The 18,637-nt window shown below is 36.2% G+C and overlaps 1 protein-coding gene across 3 annotated transcripts in view; it reads right to left on the reverse strand.

Annotated features, from left to right (window-relative positions):
- Positions 1-18,637, reverse strand: part of CCDC18 (coiled-coil domain containing 18) — a 97,873-nt gene that overhangs the window by 63,289 nt on the left and 15,947 nt on the right. For 2 of the 3 annotated variants that reach the window (XM_021707304.1, XM_021707303.1), the window contains 6 exons: positions 13,922-14,018; positions 10,266-10,387; positions 7,912-8,203; positions 5,171-5,295; positions 4,205-4,365; positions 1,703-1,926 (listed from right to left, as the gene is read on the reverse strand). In XM_021707304.1, coding sequence (XP_021562979.1) covers positions 1,703-1,926; positions 4,205-4,365; positions 5,171-5,295; positions 7,912-8,203; positions 10,266-10,387; positions 13,922-14,018 — 1,021 coding nt within the window. The remainder of the gene's footprint in view (positions 1-1,702; positions 1,927-4,204; positions 4,366-5,170; positions 5,296-7,911; positions 8,204-10,265; positions 10,388-13,921; positions 14,019-18,637) is intronic. The other variant, XM_021707302.1, reaches the window with a different exon arrangement.

The raw sequence follows: 18,637 nt of genomic DNA on the forward strand, positions 1-18,637 counted from the left end.
AATTTAGGGGAAAAAATAGTGAAAAAAGCTCCAGGGATATGACATTACTTCTAACTATGTAATACATAAGTAATTTAATACAGACTCTTATATTCAGCTAAGATTGTACTCTAGCCTATTTTTTAAAGCAGCTATTAAAGGCTGAAATAAGTATAATAAAATGTTAAGAGCAGTTATTTCTGGGATAGAATTATCAATGGTTTATTTCATTCTTTTCTCCTTTTTGTATTTTCAACAAGACTGTATTTTTTAATTTAAGAAGTCATTAATCTCAGTACTTGACAATTTTCTAGGTAAGATGGTAGCTGTAATCATAGACTGTCTAAATCTTTTTTCCCTTTATTAATATAAGTTCCTATCCTACTGGTCTTTTCCTTAGCCTTAGCTGTAGACTTTAAGAAATCAGATATTTAAAAAGTATCCCTATAGATGACAGCAGCCTCTGGTTTGAAGGTTAAGTATAACAAATTCACATGTGGTTCTGGTCCACAGTTACATAATTAGGCATTCTTATCCTATCCTCCATGAAAGTGAAGACAAGATATTTACGAAATACTCATTATCTCCTTTCCAAAGCATATCTGTACCAAATTAATACATTTTTAAAGTAGTTATTTAAAAATGCAGATTCTGGCTGGGCGCAGGGGTTCACACCTGTATTCCCAGTGCTTTGAAAGGTCAAGGCAAGAGGATCGTTTGAGGTCAGGAGTTTGAGATCAGCCTGGCAACACAACTAGATGCTATTTCAACAAAAAATAAATTTAAAAATTTTTCAGGCGTGGGGGCATGTGCCTGTAGTCAAAACTACTCAGGAGGCTGAGGGAGAAGTAGTACTTGAACTGAGTTGAAAGTTACTATGTTGATTGTACCATTGCCCTCCAGTCTGGGTGACAATCTAATTTATATATTAGAATGTGTGTGTATATATATATGCAGATTCCTCTGCCATACCCCATAAATACTGAATCAGGATTGGTGAAACAGATCCAGAAATCTGCATGTTTAACAGGGTCCCTAGGTGGTTCTGAGCTTGCTAAACATTTTAAATCCTCTATTGCTCCTTTTATTCCAACTGCATAATTCAAATTCTTTACTTATAAATGTGTATTAACCATATTAGCTTATATTACAGAAGAAATACAATGCAGTTTAGTTCCACCAAAGTTGAGACCTTTCAGCCACTAAAAGTATTTTCCTACTTTTAACATAGGTTAAAACACACAGGTTTACAAATACAATTTTAGGCAAGGCAGAGTGGCGCAAACCTGTAATCCCAGCACTTTGGGAGGCCGAAGTGGAATGACCGCTTGAGCCCAGGAGTTTGAGACCATCCTGGGCAACATAGCAAGACCTCATCTCTACTAAAAATAATAAAATTAGCCAGACATGGTGGTGCACGCCTGTAGTCCCAGCTACTCAGGAGGCTGAGGTGAAAGGATCTCCTGAGCCCAGGAAGTTGAGCCTGAGGTGAGCCGTGATCATACCACTGTTCTCTGACTAAAAAAAAAGAAAAAAATTATTCAGGAGTTTCCTCTAGTGTTTGCAGTGTTCAGTTCAACAGACGATAGTCTATGCATAGTAATATAGAATAGTCTCTCTATATATATTGGAAGTAAACACATAGTTTTTATAAAACCCTGTAACAATATGTTTTTCTCTGTCTCAAAATGTAATACATATACCCAGCTCATTCCAACCTTACTTCAATTTCCAGTTTGCTAGAGTTTGAAGCTTTCTCTAGCAGCTCCTCTTGAATCAGCTGAAACTGACTAGTTCTGTGAGCCATGTTAACCTTCAAATCAGAATTTTCAGCTTCTATTTGTATCAGCTTAGCACGTAATTCTTCTATTCCAATAGCAAGTCTCTGCCTCTCTCTTTCATATTGCTTGTTCATAGTATGCTGATTTTGATCTTTTATATTTTCTGCTAATGAACATAAAGGAAAATTGTTCTGAGTAAGACATCAAGAATAAGAACCTATTAAAATAGCTGAACGACTTAATCTTAAAGTTTAGTTTCTGGTATTAAGAGTAATACTAAAAGGGATGGAGGATAAGACATATAATAAGGAAAACATAATTAAGAAAAAGTAATGTACTTTCTAAATTAAATAGATTAGCAAAGAGGAAAAAAGTTCTTCTAAATCACTACTTTTCTAGATAGTGAAAGGCTATTCCTTTGCACTAGAAATCTGAGAACTTTCTAAACTTGAAATTCAATTTTTTCAATAGAAATCACTGTACAACTTTCTTAAGTTGCTCTATTTTCTTAAATTGAAGTTAATAATAACTTCTAAATAATTTGAGATAATTAGGGATATTTTAATGTACCATATGTAGATACAAGTTCAAAATCTACAGAGAATACTTCCTAGTCCCACCTTCCTTTTCTCCAAACTAACTGGAGTTTTATTTTATTTTGAGTCACTGCAAGCCTCGACCTGGGCTCAGGCAATCCTTCCGCCAAATAACTGGGACTACAGGAGTACACCGCAACACCCAGCTAATTTTTTGTAGAGATGAAGCTTTTACTTATTTATTTATTTATCATTTTTTAGTTTTGAAAATGTGGGGTACAATTCAGGGTTAGGTACATAAGTAGTCATCGTGCAGGTAAAGTTTTGGCACCCTTATTGATGTTATGGGCCCTCCCACTACTACCAATCCCTTTCTTATAGTATTACAATAACTATTCAGGGTCCACTTACAAGTGAGTACATGTAGTACTCAGATCTTTGTTTCTGTGATAAATCACTAAATCCATAAACTTTAAATCCATCCAAGTTGCTGTAAAGTTCATAATTTTGTTTTTCTTTATGGCTGCATAATATTCCTTCATGTATATGTACAGTATTTTCTTTATTCAATCCATTTTAGGTGGGTAACACAGTTGGTTTCATGTTTTTGCTATTGCTGCAATAAACATGCGTGTGCAAGTATATTTTTTCTACGTTGTCTAGGCTGGTGTCAAACTTCTGGGCTCAAGCAATCCTCCTGCTTTAGCCTCTGAAAGTGTTGATTACAGGTGCAAGCCAAGGAACCTGGCCAGAATCCAGTGCTGCTTTTAAAAAACTACTGAGAGCCGGGCTCGGTGGCTCAGCCTGCAATCCCACGCCTTTGGGAGGCTGAGGTGAGTGGATTGCCTGAGCCCGCGGGTTCGAGACCCGCCTGGGCAGCGAGACCTCATCTCTACAATAAATCAAAAAATTAGCCAGGTGTGGTAGTGCACACCTATAATTCCGGCTACATAGAAGGCTGAGGTGGAAGGATCACCGGAGCCCAGCAGGTTGAGGCTGCGGTGGCCGGGAGCGGCCACTGCACTCCAGTCTGGGCGACAGAGTGAGACTCCAACTCAAAAAAAAAAAAAAAAAAACTACTGAGGGTAGCCGGATATGGTGGCACATGCCTGTAATCCCACCTGCACTGGAGGATGAAGAAAGAGGATCATTTGAGCCCAGGAATCTGAGGCCAGTCTGGGAAACATGATGAGACTGTGATTCAAAAAACAAAAAGAAAAACAAACAAATCTACTGAGGGCTATTACAGGTAGCTGACTATGCCCTTTGTTCACTGAAAATATCTACATCTCCGACTTCCAGGTGAGCTTTCAGGAGTGCTTTAAAGAAGCATAATGAAGGTGGCCACAATAAATATTATAAAATATTTTGAACTGAATGAAAATGAAAATTCAACACATTAAAAAGTAATGGGACATAATCAAAGCATAGATTAAAGGGAAGTTTCTACCGTTAAATACATAGATGAGAAAAGAAGAGAGGCCTAAATTCAATAATCTAAAATTTTCCTTAAGAAAAGTTTAAAAAAAAGAAAAATAAAGTCTAGAGTAAATTGGGAAGGAATCCAAGGGATCTTGACAGGGATATTATATGTCTTGATTATAGTGCTATAAGAGTATAAACATTAAAAAGCAAACACCTGACAGAACTTATCAAACTGTATATTTTAAATGGGTGTATCTTACTGGATGTAAATGTTTATTTCAATAAAGTACATTTCTAAAGAATGATGCAAAGTCCAATAATTCTGAAATAATTCTTGCTGTTTTATCAGACTATAACTAGTAATAACAGATTATCAAGTATATTTGATAATATAAACCAAATAGCTGATAAATCAGTTCTCTAAAAAAATACCATAATGAACTCTGATGACAATTTATAAAACAATTCATATAATATACTCACCTACTTGATGACCATCTAGCTTTACAGGTTCTGTTTCTAAACTACTTAATTTGCTTCTTTCTTGGCTATTATTACCAGCAATAAAACTCTGAGATAACTGATTTGCAGTCAGATTGGCATGAAGCTTTTGAATTTCTGCCTCTTTTATTGCAAGCTTAATCCTGGCACAAAAGAAGTGAAAAAGTATTAGAAAGATTCTATAAAAATATCTCACACTGCACTATTTTTCACCTTTTAAAGGTAACACTTCTACAATTTTGATATTAGACTACTACTAAGGCAAAATATGGAAAACCTTATATACCACTGGTAGGACTGTAAATTGCTTCAGGCACTTTACTAATTTGATAGTGTCTGGTAAAATTATACTCATATATACTGTACAATAATCCATGTTATAAGGATGTTCTCTGATGCATTGTTAGTAAAAGAAAATAACTAAAAACAAGGTACCTAAAGAAATAGATAAACTATGACATAGTTATAAGACAGAATACTATATATAGCTATCAAAATTAAACTAACCATACAAATTCACTCACTGATCAATCACACTTATCTATCTTAATATGGATGAACCTTTTAAAAGATGCTGAGTAAAAAAGCAAGATTACAAACAATATAAATATACAGTATATTTATATCTGTTATAGGAGTGTAAACACACACAAACTGAACAGAAAAATACATATGCAATTCATGATGATGGCTACTTAGGGAGAGAACAAGACTAGCAGGATCAAAGAGTATTATCCATCCTGCAATGTCTTGTTTTTTAGAGAACCAGATTTGAAAAAAAATCACAAATGTTAAGAAGAACCAATTCTTAGTTGCATTATCAGATATTTGTTATAATATTCTCTAAACTTTTCTGTATAGTTTTTAAATTTCTCAATTAAAGATCTTAATTTAATTACCATAAGAAAACATTCTATTTGCTATAACTTAGGAATCTGAAAATTGTACCTCAATTCTGAAATCATCAATTTATTTGCCTCACAGCAGCCAATGTAACTGTCCTCCTTGTTTGATAAACTACTCATCTGCTGCTTAGAAAGAGATGATTTAAAACCAAATATTTCTCTTTTTAACTGCAAGTTTAAAAACAAGAACATATAAGCTCACAATAGGTATGTGGCATACAATTGCTTTTTTATTTAGAACTCCAAGTTTGAAAAATTGTATAAATCCATTAACAACCTAATGTCCATAAACAGGAAAATTAGTATAAACATTACATTATGAAACATTAAGATAATGAGAAAACTACAACAGTTAAAACAAATAAACCTGAGTTATATAAACCAATATGAATGTCTCAAAACAATACCGAGTGAAAAACAAATTACAGAGGCAAACACAGTATTTTCATAAATACACTAAGCAGTGTATAATATATCAGTTAGATGCATCTACATGTGGCAATATTTAAAACATGGACAAGAATACACATGAATTTCAGAATAGTTGCTATACCACAGGAGAAGGAAGAGAATTGAGATCTGGCAAGGTACACCTAGAGGTTTTACCTGTAAAGTGTTATCCTTAAAAAATGTGAAGTTGATAAGGCAATATGTGTCCCAGAATTTATAAATGCTGTGCTACACTGGTCTCTGTACTTTTCTGTATGTTTGAATAATACAGAATTTTAAAAGACAGTTGTAAAAAAGGAAGAACATAAGCACTTAATGACTACTACCTTCAACCTATAACCAAATCACATGACCTAGAAATGAAAAAAACTCACATTTTCTAGTCTTACCATTCTTAGCACTGTGTAAAACACACAATCAAATATATACTATCATACCACCTTTAGAATCATATATCAAATAATTCTTGACACTGAACACAAATGAGCTTGTCAATCTAAATTGTCATCGGCATATGATTACTTTCTAATTTCAAAAGCTAACAGCATATTAAAAATCTAAGCAAATAAATATAATCCTATGTGAGCAAATATAATAGAGAAGGCTAAGAATCTATGTTCTAGTTTAAATTCTGCTACTTGGGCAAGTTATTTACTTCCTTGGGTACAGATTTCTTTACCAGTAAATGATGGTATTGAATCAGATGATTTCTAAGATCCCTTTTTGGTTCATAATTCCACAGCTTATTAACAGCTTAACACTGGTAAAAGTCTACCAACCAGTCTACTACAATTCATATGTGAAACCAACCATAATGTATTTACCTTGAGTTTTCCTCTGCTCTTACCTTAATTTTATGCCTATCAATAACAAATGCCTGACCCTAGTATACTCACTTTCTTCCTAATCTCACATATATACATAGTCACATATATAACTCAGAGAGAAAAGGTGGCAGACCATTATCATAAAAACATTTTAAAGTTCTATGCCATTCTAATAAGTACATGAAACGGTGCTCAACATTAGCTATCAGGGAAATGCAAATTAAAACAGTGTGATCCAGCCAGTTATAGTGGTTCACACCTGTAATCCCAGCACTTTGGGAGGCCGAGGAGGGAAGAATACTTGAGCCTAGAAGTTCAAGACCAGTTTTGGCAATATAGTGAGAGAGACACTGTCTCTAAAAAAAAAAAAAATCAAAAAATTAGCTGGGTGTGGTACCACACACCTCTAGTTCTAGCTATTTGGGAGACTGAGGCAAGATGATCACTTAAGCCCAGAAGTTAAACGCTGCAGTGAGCCATGATTATGCCACTCCACTCCAGTCTGGGTGACAAAGTGAGACTCCAACTCAAAAAAAACAAAAAACAAAAAGCAATGTGATCCCATTTATACCCACTAAAGTGGTTAGAATAAAAAATACAAACAATAACAAATGTTGGCAAGGATGTGGAGAAACAGGAACCCTTATACATTGCTGGTGAGAATATAAACTAGTACAGATGTTCTGGAAAACAGTTTGGAATAAAATTACCATATGACCCAGCAATTGTACTTCTAGGTATCTACCAAAGAGAAATGAAAACATATCCACACAAAGACGTATACACAAATATTCATAGCAGCATTATTCATAATAGTCCAAAAGTAAAAAATAACCCAAATATCCATCAACTGGTAACTGGATAAATAAAACATGGCATATCCAATACAATGAAATATCACTGAGCAGCAAAAATAAATGAAATACTGGTATCATACGACACATATGAATCTCAAAAACATTAAGAAAACAAAACAAAAAGCAAAAGACCACATATTACCTAATTTCTTTTACATGAAATGTCCAGAAAAGACAAATATATGAAGGCATAAACTATTAGTGACTTCCTAGGGGTAGCTGTGGTTACAGGGACTAACTAAAAATGGGTCTAAGTTATCTTTGGGGAATGATAGAAACATTTGAAAACTAGATTGTGATGATTGTTACAAAACTTGTAAGTTTGCTAAAAATCATTGACTAGTACACTTAAAATGGGTGAATTTTATAGTATGTAAATGCCACTTCAATAGAGCTTTTTAAAAAATTCTATCATTCTTACATATGGCATCTAAGAGACTGAGAAAGGGTAGAATAGTAGGATGCTAAGTGCAGGAAAAAACCAAGGATGAGACAGAAGAGAAATTAATGAGTGAAAGTATAGCTAGGCAGGAAAAAGAAGTCAATAAAGCAACTACAAAGTGACAGTATTTTATACAACACTTCAGTAAAATTTTTATTTTCCATTACGTAATCAAGTATATAGTACATTTCTTTTCACACATACTTACTGGCAACTGGGATATTATTTTTTCCAAACTTCTCAGTTCCACTCTTGAACTTTCAATTTCTTGCTGACACAAATCCAGTCGCTCTCTCTGTGTTGTAACACGGACCTTTAATTCTCGGTTTTCATTCATTACAGAGCATTTTTCTCTCAGCATTTCATCTTTGTCCTCTAACTCACTCTCCAGCTTCAGAATACTCTGTCTAGATTCAGTTAATTGTGCCATGACTTCTGAATTTTTCACTGCCATGATCCTTAATTTTTCTTTTCCATCGTTATTTTCTTCTTTTAACTGCCTATGAAGAACAAAATGAAAACGCAACATGCATCCATTCTCAATAATCATGTTTATTTAATCACACTTTTAAAATTCCTTTAAGCTTAATTCTAAAACAGTAATATCTGCTCACATTTACTAAGTGCCTACTTTCTGCATGCCAGGTACTACAACTTTATGTATCATTATTATTACTCTCTATTTTACAAATGGAGAAATTGAGGCACAGAAAGGTTACATAACTTTCCCAGTGTCTCAGAGGAAACAGTAGAGCAGAGTAGAACTGTGACTGTATTTCATCAGTTCACTTTTTCACATTTTTAGTATCTCTGAAATTGGAATAACCCTAAGAGCTGTAGCTAAGCAAAAGTTGCATGGAGTTTCAATGCCTATGTATATATAAAAATCAAAAGAACCTGCAAATAGCAGAATGGGTGCATATAAATGGGGGGGGAAATGGGAGGTAACAATAGAGTACTCTAAACCCACGGAAACTAATGGCTGTGGAAAAGAGTAGGAGAGGTATTAAATCAGATAAATACAGCAAGATTTCTGAAATAGGAGAGAAGAGTAAATTGGCGCTATGTAATTGTAAAGTCAGTTTAAGAGCCCAACATCAATAACTTTTTGTTCTTATAAGAATTCTTTGGAGAAATACTGCATTACAACTCTGTGTGATGGCACAAAAGAAGATACTGTGTTGAAAAACTTGGACAGTTTAGAAGGGTCAGACTCTAAATGTGAAGTTAAAACTATACTAACAAATATCTTTCACTTATATTTTCCTTTTTATACAGAAGTAATATATGATTTAACAAGTCATATCTAGTTAAGTATAAAAAATTATTTCATGGCCAGGCACAGTTGCTTATGTCTGTAATCCCAGCACTTTGGGAGGCCAAGATAAGAGGATCACTTGAGGCCAGGAGTTTAAGACCAGCCTAGACAATATAGTGAGGCCTTGTCTCTATAAAAAAAAGTTTAAAATGCTATCATAAAGTATAAAATAAAAATGTAAGTGATAAAGCATTTTATCATAGTAAAATTAGCAGCATTTTTCCTTCTTAAAAGTAAATCTTGCAAACAATAATATTATATTCTAAGAAATATTCTAGTTATATATGGTAACTATTATAAAAATTATCTCTACCTCCTCCAACTTGACAAAGATTCTAAACATACTACTTTAAGGAAGGCACGTTAAAATTAGACAAAAGTTATTCTGATTGCTTCCTGCTCCACTTTTTAAAAATTAAATCTGAGGTGACACGAACTGATAAACATTAGCCCCTGAAAATTGGCATACATCAGTCCTGAAAGGACAACATGACATACTAGAGAATGCAAGAGTCAGAAGACTCTGATCTCTCCTTCTAACTCTGGATAAATACTGACTCCTCCCTGAGTCTATTTCTCCACTTATAAAATGAAAAGGCTGGACTAGGGGACTTTTTTATGGTTTAAAGTATTCTTTTTTTTTTTTTTTTTGAATTGGGATCTCACTCTGTCACCCAGACTGGAATGCAGTGGCCGCTCTCGGACACCGCGGCCTCGACCTGCTGGGCTCCGGTGATCCTTCCGAGTAGCCTCAGCCTTCCAAGTAGCTGGAACTATAGGCGCACACTACCACGCCCGGCTAATTTTGATTTATTGTAGAGATGAGGTCTCGCCAAGTTGCCCAGGCGGATCTCGAACCCGCGCTCAGGCAATCCACTCACCTCAGCCTCCCAAAGGCGCGGGATTACAGGCTGAGCCACTGAGCCCAGCTAAAGTATTCTTCTTATTAGAACTTCTTAAAATATTTTACTAGCTAGTTAATGTAGTCATACTACAAGGACATTATATTTTTTCTCTAAATATATGCAAAGCAAATATGTTGATCAGCATTACTCTATACCTATATCAGCACTAACACATTTGATTTCACTTAAAATTCTAACTATATACCTACAAAACAGTTTCAGTCATGAAGCCTATCCTTCTATATAAAGTTCATGATTACAAAATAAAAAACATTATGTTTTAAAATTTCTCCGTTTTTTATCTCTATATAAAAATCCTTTTTCCACAAGATACTGTACCTTAATTTCTCTCTCAGAATTTCAAGTTCACTTTTATATAGACCACACTTTTCTTGCAGCCTTTTGTTTTCTTTTTCACAGTTAATCAGATTTTTCTCCAATATTTCTTCTTCAGCTTGAACCTGAAACAATTAATTTGTTTTAAGTGGACATACAAGTATGGTCGTAAATTTTAGGTGTTGCAAGCTAAAAATGTAAGTAGTGAATTCTGAAACAAGCAGGAGAGTGGATTAAATATTCCATACATTTAAGTCCCCAGCCGTATAGTGAAAAGGAACAAAAAGTAAAGGTCCTGGGCAGTAGCAAAGGACAGGAGGAGGATGCTGCCATCTGCGCAGAAATCCTTAACAACCTGCACAGATAGGCAACAGCATTTTCACCTAAAAGCAGAGATGCTGTGGCCTCAGGTGGACAAGGCACACAACGCATCAGGGATGCTGCTTCTAGGTTACTAAAGGCCAGTTTCAGTGCAAATGTTCCAGAAACATTATTTTTGTAATTTTAGCCACGAAATCTCCCAGTGAAACCACAGTTCAAACTGTAGAACAGATAAAAAATCAAGCACCCATGGCAGATAGATAAGAGTGGCGGCCTGGGCAGATCTACCCCAATTCTTTTGTTAACCCTCTGTCACCTTCACATGCTCCAGGTTCTGCTAAGCACAGTTTGAAACTGACAACTCTAAGAAGAGTGTAAAAAAAACTGTATCTTACATTGTTGTCTTTCTCCTTCTCCTACCAGGTCTTCTACTTCCCCTTACAGAAGGTCATTTTAATAAAAATCCCTGATAAGACATACTGTTCTCACAGGGACATTCTGCAAGGCTTTGAAAACAGTCATCTGATTAATTCTCACTTAAGATTTCAGCATCTAATGAAATCTAAATATTTTACACTAAGTGGTATTTACAGTTTTATTGCAAACGCTGTCTTCCTCCTTGACTTTGGTATCCAATAGAGTAAACTCTCTAAACTCTTATCCTTTAGCTATCATGAAGATATTATACTTGACTCTGGTAACTTATTTTCTTTGCTTGCTTTTCCTAATTGGTCCTTTTTGACTCTGCTCTTCTTTCTTCGCAATTCCCTTTGAAACTGTTAGCTAATTTCTTGACTTTCCTTATCGCAATTATGTTATGAGAAACAAACATCCAAAGTTTCCAAAATCCCTCCTATCATCCTCAGGCTATGAAAATCACTTAAGCAACATCTTAATTTATGAGACCAAAGACATTTAACTCAAAATCTTCCATTTTCCTTCTTTCTTCCACCTAATACAGAAAACTGCGTTTTTATCCATTTTCTTCCCACAAGGGAAATAAATGTCGTTATTTCATTTAAAAAATATTCCACCTCTGGTCTTGGACTATCACCTTGCATATCCTTCTGACCTTTGTGTCATCTTCAATCTCCTCCTCCCACTCCTTTTACTGGCTACTGTTCCTCAGACCTACTTAAACCTCTTTAAAAAAAATTTTTTTTTTTAAAGACGAGGTCTCACTCTCACCCAGGATTGAATGCAGTGATGTGATCACAGCTTACCGCAGCCTTGAATTCTTGGGCTCAAGGGATCCTCCCACCTCAGCCTCCACAGTAGCTAGAATTACAAAGGAGAGCCACCACTCATCCTTCTTGACCAAACAGCATCATTTGGCACTGAAGATCACCACTTTCTTTTAAGAAAGCTCTGTTGGGCCAGATGTGGTAGCTCATGCCTATAATTCCAGCACTTTGGGAGACCAAGATGGGAGGACTGCTTGAGCCCGGGAGTTTGAGGCCAGACTAGGCAATACTGTGAGATCTTGTCTTCATAAAAACATATCAAAAAAATTGGCCTAGCATGGTGGTGTACGCCTATAGTCCTGCTACTTGGGAGGCTGAGGCAGAAGGATCATCTGAGCTCCGGAGGTTGAGGCTGCAGTAAGCCACGATCATGCAACTACATTCCAGCCTGGGTGACAGTTTGAGACACTGACTCAAAAAAAAAAAAAAAAAAAAGAAGAATGCTCTATTACCTTGGCTTTTCTTATCATACTTTGATTCTCTGCCTTTTTTGATCACTTCTTTTCAACATCTTTCAAAAGCTATACTACCTGTTCTTTAACTACTTTAACTATCTCTCAGGTCTGTATCTTGTCCTGTTCTCATTCTTTGTAAACTTTGTCAATGTCCACATCTTTTACCACTTGATTAAGTACTGTCAATTCTTAAATATGCAACCCTAATACAGATTTCAATGACTAAGAGCTGACCTGTAGACACGGACGCCTACTAGAAACCTACAACTGGATATCTTAGACATTTCCAAAATAGAATTCTTCTTTTTTCTTCCAAATTCTCTATTTTGATTCATGATGTAATCATCTACCAGTTACTCAAACCAGCAACTTATAAATACCCTATACTTTTCTTTCTCTTACTGCCTGCTTCTAATATATTAAAGTGGCATTAGATCCCCTGATTCTTCAACTTTAATATGTCTTGCTTCATATCTCAGTCTCTTGACTTGTCTCTCACCTATCAAGTGTATCTTCACATCAGAGTGAGCTTCTAAAACACAGATTTGATTATTTTCTCTACTTAACACTATTCAATAATATATCATAATCATTGAGACACCCTAGTAGTTCAAGCATCTCCTACTCTGTGAAGACTTTTTTGGGTCCACAAGAGTTTACTAACCCCTAGTTCATCCCACCCTACCACACCTATCACTTATTTTTAGTATACTTCTTATTCCAAAATATCAAAATTATTTGTTTACATACTTGTCAATCTTACTGGACTGTAAGCTCTTTAGAGTAGGTATTATATGTTATGTACTACCTAATCTCCCAGAGACTAGACTAGCACAGTACCTAGCATGTAGAAGGAACTGTATAATTGTCTAGAAAGTGAACACCCATTAGTTACCTACACTCTGAATCTTCTTACTCTACCCTTCTACCTAAGCATTCTTTCCTCTGCCTTTTTGCCTTTCTTTGGACAGAATAATAAACTTCCTCTGCTTTAATTATTGTATCAAGATGAAAATCTCTCAGATATGTATCTCGTTACCAGATCTCTCCTTCTGAGCTCAACACATCTGAATATCCAACTTGTGATGTTCCTCCACACAGGTTTCATTACCATGTGGTATTACTCAAAGATCTTAAATGAATACAGTAATACAAATGGATATAATAAAGTCACTCTATTCTTATATAGAAGCAGCTCGAGGAATCTTTCTTCTGAGAGGCAGAAGCAAGACCCTCAGGGTGGTAGGTCGAGGGAGACCAGATGAAGGCTACATAATCTGTGCTCATTTCACTGAGGTGATAAAAATAAATTTCCTGGCTTCTACTTCTCTAGCTCCAACCCCTACTCACACACTTCATCCTTCTCTATATTTAGGTTTTTTGTGTTTTTTGGGTTTTTTTTGTCTCTACTCTTTACCCTCTTTGAATAAAAAAGTTTCTGCTGATGGTAAAAAAATCAGTGAACATCAACCTTAACTAATATCTACAAATTACTTATTTCAATGACTTTATTATGAATAAGATAATAAAACTTACTCCCTGCCTCAACCATAGATAAACAAATTCTATTTAAGTCTACTTATATTTTTAGAATATGGACAGTAAAATAAAACACTGAATTTACACAACTGCCACTTACCTTTTCTAGTTTTCCAGCCACTCTATCTTTATATTGTTGGAAAGCTTTACTCAGCTCTTCAGCATTATATAGTGCCTCATTCCTTTGTCGTTCAGCTCTAAAATTTAAAAAGATATAATGAATAAAAAAGTAAAGAATGCTCACATTTGAATAAATTCCAGAGTAATTTTTAATTATAAGAAATAAATAGAGATAGACAGGTTTCTCTGTACTAAAAGAGAGCATCAGGCTTAAAGTATATAATGAAGAATAAAGATTATATAAAAAAAATTTTCTCACTGTATCAATATGAAAAATAAAACACAAAACACTTATAAACATAAACTTTTTGGTTTTTATTTATTTTTTATTTTAAAGGTATGAGGTACAATTCAGGATTAGATATAAAACAAGTGGTCATGTACAGGTAAAGTTTGGGCCTCCCTTTGGTCCCCACTTTCCCTGGTTTAAGACCAAGTACTCTTATTGATGTTGTGTCTCCCTACTCCGCCCCCACCCCAGAAGTATTCCACTACTGCCAATCCCTTTCTTATAGTATTATGGTAAATGTTCAGGGTCCGCTTATGAGTGAGAATATATGGTACTCTGTTTCTGTGATAGATCACTGAATATGACAGCCTCTAAATCCATCCAAGTTGCTGTGAAGTTCATGTTTGTCCTTCTTTATGGCTGCATAATATTTCATTGTGTATATGTATCAAATTTTTTTTATCCAGTCCAGTTTTGATGGGCAGCATGGTTGATTCCATGTTTTTGCTATTGTGAACAGTACTGCAATAAACATGCGTATGCAGGTATCTTTTTTGTAGAATGATTTGAGTTCCTCTGGGTATATTCCCGGTAGGGGGACTGCTGGGTCATACGGAAGGTCAATGTCTAGTTCTTTCAGAAATTGCCACACTGTTTTCCAAAGAGGATTCACTAGTCTGCATTCCTACCAGCGATGTAGAAGCATTCCTTCTCTGCATCTTTGCCAGCATCTGCTGTTGTTTGTTTTATTAATGATGGTCATTCTTACTGAGGTTAGGTGGTATCTCAATGTGGTTTTGATTTGCATTTCTCTGATGATTAGTGAGGCTGAACACTTTTTCATGTGTCTGTTGGCTGCCCGTATATCAAGATCAACCTGGGCAATATGACGAGACCTTGTCTCTACAATAAATCAAAAAATTGGCTGAGAGGGGTGGCGCATGCCTGTGGTTCCAGCTATTTAGAAGGCTGAAGTAGAAGGATCACCTGAGCCCAGCAGGTCGAGGCTGCAGTGGCTGTGCCTGGGTGACAGAGTGAGACTCTAAAACAAACAAAAACGAAAAAACAAACAAAATAGAAAAAACAAACAAAAACCAAAAAAAAAAAAAAGGCCAGGTATTACAGAATCAGTCCATTGTCTATAAAATCTGAACACTACCACAAATACAGCCACCACCAATCACTGTTTAATCCCAACCTTGTTGCCTCACCTCTCAGCTGACCCTGACCTTTCCCTATACTTCTCAAAATGTATTGAGAATGTGGAGTAAATATCATATCCACATCCAAAAACTTTTTTATATTCAAACCTACTCTCATCACATTCAACTTCTTATCCAAGGTGAATTACTATCTATAGACTGGATCTTTTCTCTTCAGAAATTTACTCTACCTTCTATATTTTCATTCTCTTCTCTGTTGTTTTTTTTTTTCTTGCCACAACTAAAGTATTCCTCACTTCTTGAATCTACATGGTTAAATATGTCTATTTGGTTCCAAAGTTTCAGATAAAGAAGGGGAAATTTTAGAAAATGAAGGATTCCTCTGAAAATTTTAGAAAATGAAAGATTCCTCTGAAAATCGATATAAATATAATCCATTCCTGAGTTTTCACAGCCAAATTACAGTTCAGGGCAAAAAATACCTCCCCAGATATTGTGCTTTCCTCTATCATCCTTCCTTTCAAGCCAAACTTATCCATTTGACACTTATCTACACTTCTTCACTTCCAACTTTACAAAGTCATACACATTTCAGTCACATAGAAAAGCACTGATAAATATATCCATGTCCTTCCAGTCCAGCTTTAATGAATCTTCACTCTTGCCCTTCTGTAGCCTTTTTTTTTTTTTGAGTCAGAGTCTCACTCTGTCACTCAGGATGGCGTGCAATAGCAGGCTTATGGCCAGTGAAGTCTCAACCTGCTGTGCTCAGGTGATCCTTCTACTTCAGCCATCCAAGTAGCTGGAACCACAGGAGTATGCCACCATGCCCAGATAATTTTTTGATTTCTTGTAGAGACAAGGTCTCACCATGTTGCCCAGGCTGGTCTCGAACCCGCAGGCTCAGGCAATGCTCTTGCCTCTGCCTCTCAAAGTGCTGGGATTACAAGAGTAAACAACTGTGTCCGGCCTCACTTTTTAAAGCCTTTTTTAAGCAAACAAAACATCACGAATAGAGCTGAGGTCCTTCTTCATCCTTTCCAAATCCCATTCCCATGACTTCCACAGACATAACCCTATTTCAATTTGGTGTTTTTTATTTTATACACTGATATGTTAACCTATACCTACTATAGTATATATCACAGTTCATCTATTCTGAGAGGCACACTTGTTTTCAGTGTGTGTGTGTGTGTGTGTGTGTGTGTGTGTGTGTGTGTGTGTGTATGTGTATAGACATGGGTTCACTATGTTGCCAAAGCTAGTCTTACACTCCTGGCCTTGTGGCCTGGAGCCGTGGCTCATGTCTGCAATCCCAGCACATTGGGAGGCTGAGGCAGGAGGATCGCTTGAGCCCAGGAGTTCTGAGACCAGCCTAGGCAACATAGTGAGATCTTGTCTCTACAAAAAAAAAAAAAATCAGAAAAATAAGCCAGGTGTGCATGGTGGCACATGTCTGTAGTCCCAGCTACTCAGGAAGCTGAGGCAGAAGAATCACCTGAACCCAGGTGGTCAAGGCTGTGGTGAGCCATTATCATACCACTGCACTCCAGCCTGGGCTACAGAGTGAGATCCTGATCCCTCCAAAATAAAATAAACAAACAAACAAATAAAGTCATTGTTTAAAAAAAACCCTCCTGGCCTCAAGTGATCCTCCTGCCTCAACCTCCCAAAGTGCTGGGATTACATTTTACAGTCAATGCTATGTCATAGATTCATAGTGATTTTTATTTTGAGTGATACCTAAAAAAATGGTGTACCTTAAAATCGGAATAATCTTACGTTCAATGAATATAGACTTCTTTCCATGTTTTTACACTTTATATGAATGGCATCACTCTGTATATACCGTTTTGCATACAGTTTTGGTTCAATATAATTCAAGACTTATCTATGTTCATCCATGTAGTTGTAGTTCAGTTTTTCAAAATCTACTACATGCTTTTCTGTGTGAACTCTGAAATTTATTTATCCCTTATTCATCTGATGGACATTAAGGCTATTTCTAGCTAATACAAACAATGGCACTTTTATATTAGGTTCTCTTTTACAAAAATGTTACCTATCTCACTAGCTAGATCTTCTTTGAAGACTTTCAATAGAGTTTATAAAGTTCTCCACTGTATCCAGTATGTCTTTTTTTTTTTTTTAATTGGAGTCTCACTCTGTCACCCAGGCTGGAGTACAGTGGCTCGTTCACTGACACTACAGCCTCGACCTGCTGGGTTCAGGTGATCCTTTTGCCCAGCCTTCCAAGATGCTGGAGCTACAGGTATGCGCCACCATGCTCAGCTAATTTTTTTATTTATTGTAGAGATGAGGTCTCGCCAAGTTGCCCGGGTTGGTCTCAAACCCGTAGGCTCAGGCAATCATCTCACCTTGGCCTCTCAAAGTGCTGGGATTATAGGCATGAGCTACTGTACCCAGCCTGTCTTTTTATTCTGATGTTCTGACACCTGGGGACTTGCTGACCCTCGGAAGACTGCTCCTCCCAGGGCTAGCCAATTCTTGAGCACAACTTTAATGTAACAACTAACCAATCCAGAACCCACTTCCCCTGACCCTACCTGGCTCTTACACTTACAGCCAAATTCCCCTGTCCTAATCACCCCAGGACCAGGTACCAAACAACTCAGGACAGCCCTCAGGAGCCAGAGCCTCCTGAAACTATTCAAACTTGCCAATTCTAAACCTACCTAGGCTGTCTCACTAGTAACCCACAAAAACCACAATGAAGGCTCTTGTCACATTTTGTTACCACTCTCTCTGCCTCCCTATTGACCCTAATGCCTTGCTATAGTGTATTGTACCTCTTGTTTCTAACAATCTGTGAGTATCAAAATTTCTTTGGTCATGTCCATCATGTGTCTGTGTATCTTACTATGCCATATTAAAACAAATCCCAGATACATTTAAAAACATCCATTAAGGCCAAGGCTAGTGGCTCATGCCTGTAATCCCAGTAATTTGGGAGGCCAAGGGAGGAGGATTGCTTGAGACCAGGAGTCTGAGACCACCTGGGCAACATAGTAAGACCATGTCTCAAAAAAAAAAAAAAAAAAAGAAAAGAAAAGAATCAGTCAGGTGTGGTGGCATGCCTATAGTCCTACTTGTAAGGCTGAGGTGGGAAGATCACTTGAGCCCAAGAGTTGGAGGCTTTAGTGAGCTAGATTCATACCTCTGCACTCTAGCCTGGGTGACAGAACAAGATCTTGTCTCCAAGAAAAAGATTCCATTAAGACTGTACATGTCTTCTGTATATTTTTTTATTATTTATAGATTTTCTAACATGATTAATTTTTTA

The sequence above is a fragment of the Carlito syrichta genome, unplaced genomic scaffold (assembly GCF_000164805.1).
Source record: "Carlito syrichta isolate Samal-C Ts95f unplaced genomic scaffold, Tarsius_syrichta-2.0.1 Scaffold316491, whole genome shotgun sequence".
NCBI classification, from domain to species: Eukaryota; Metazoa; Chordata; class Mammalia; order Primates; family Tarsiidae; genus Carlito; species Carlito syrichta.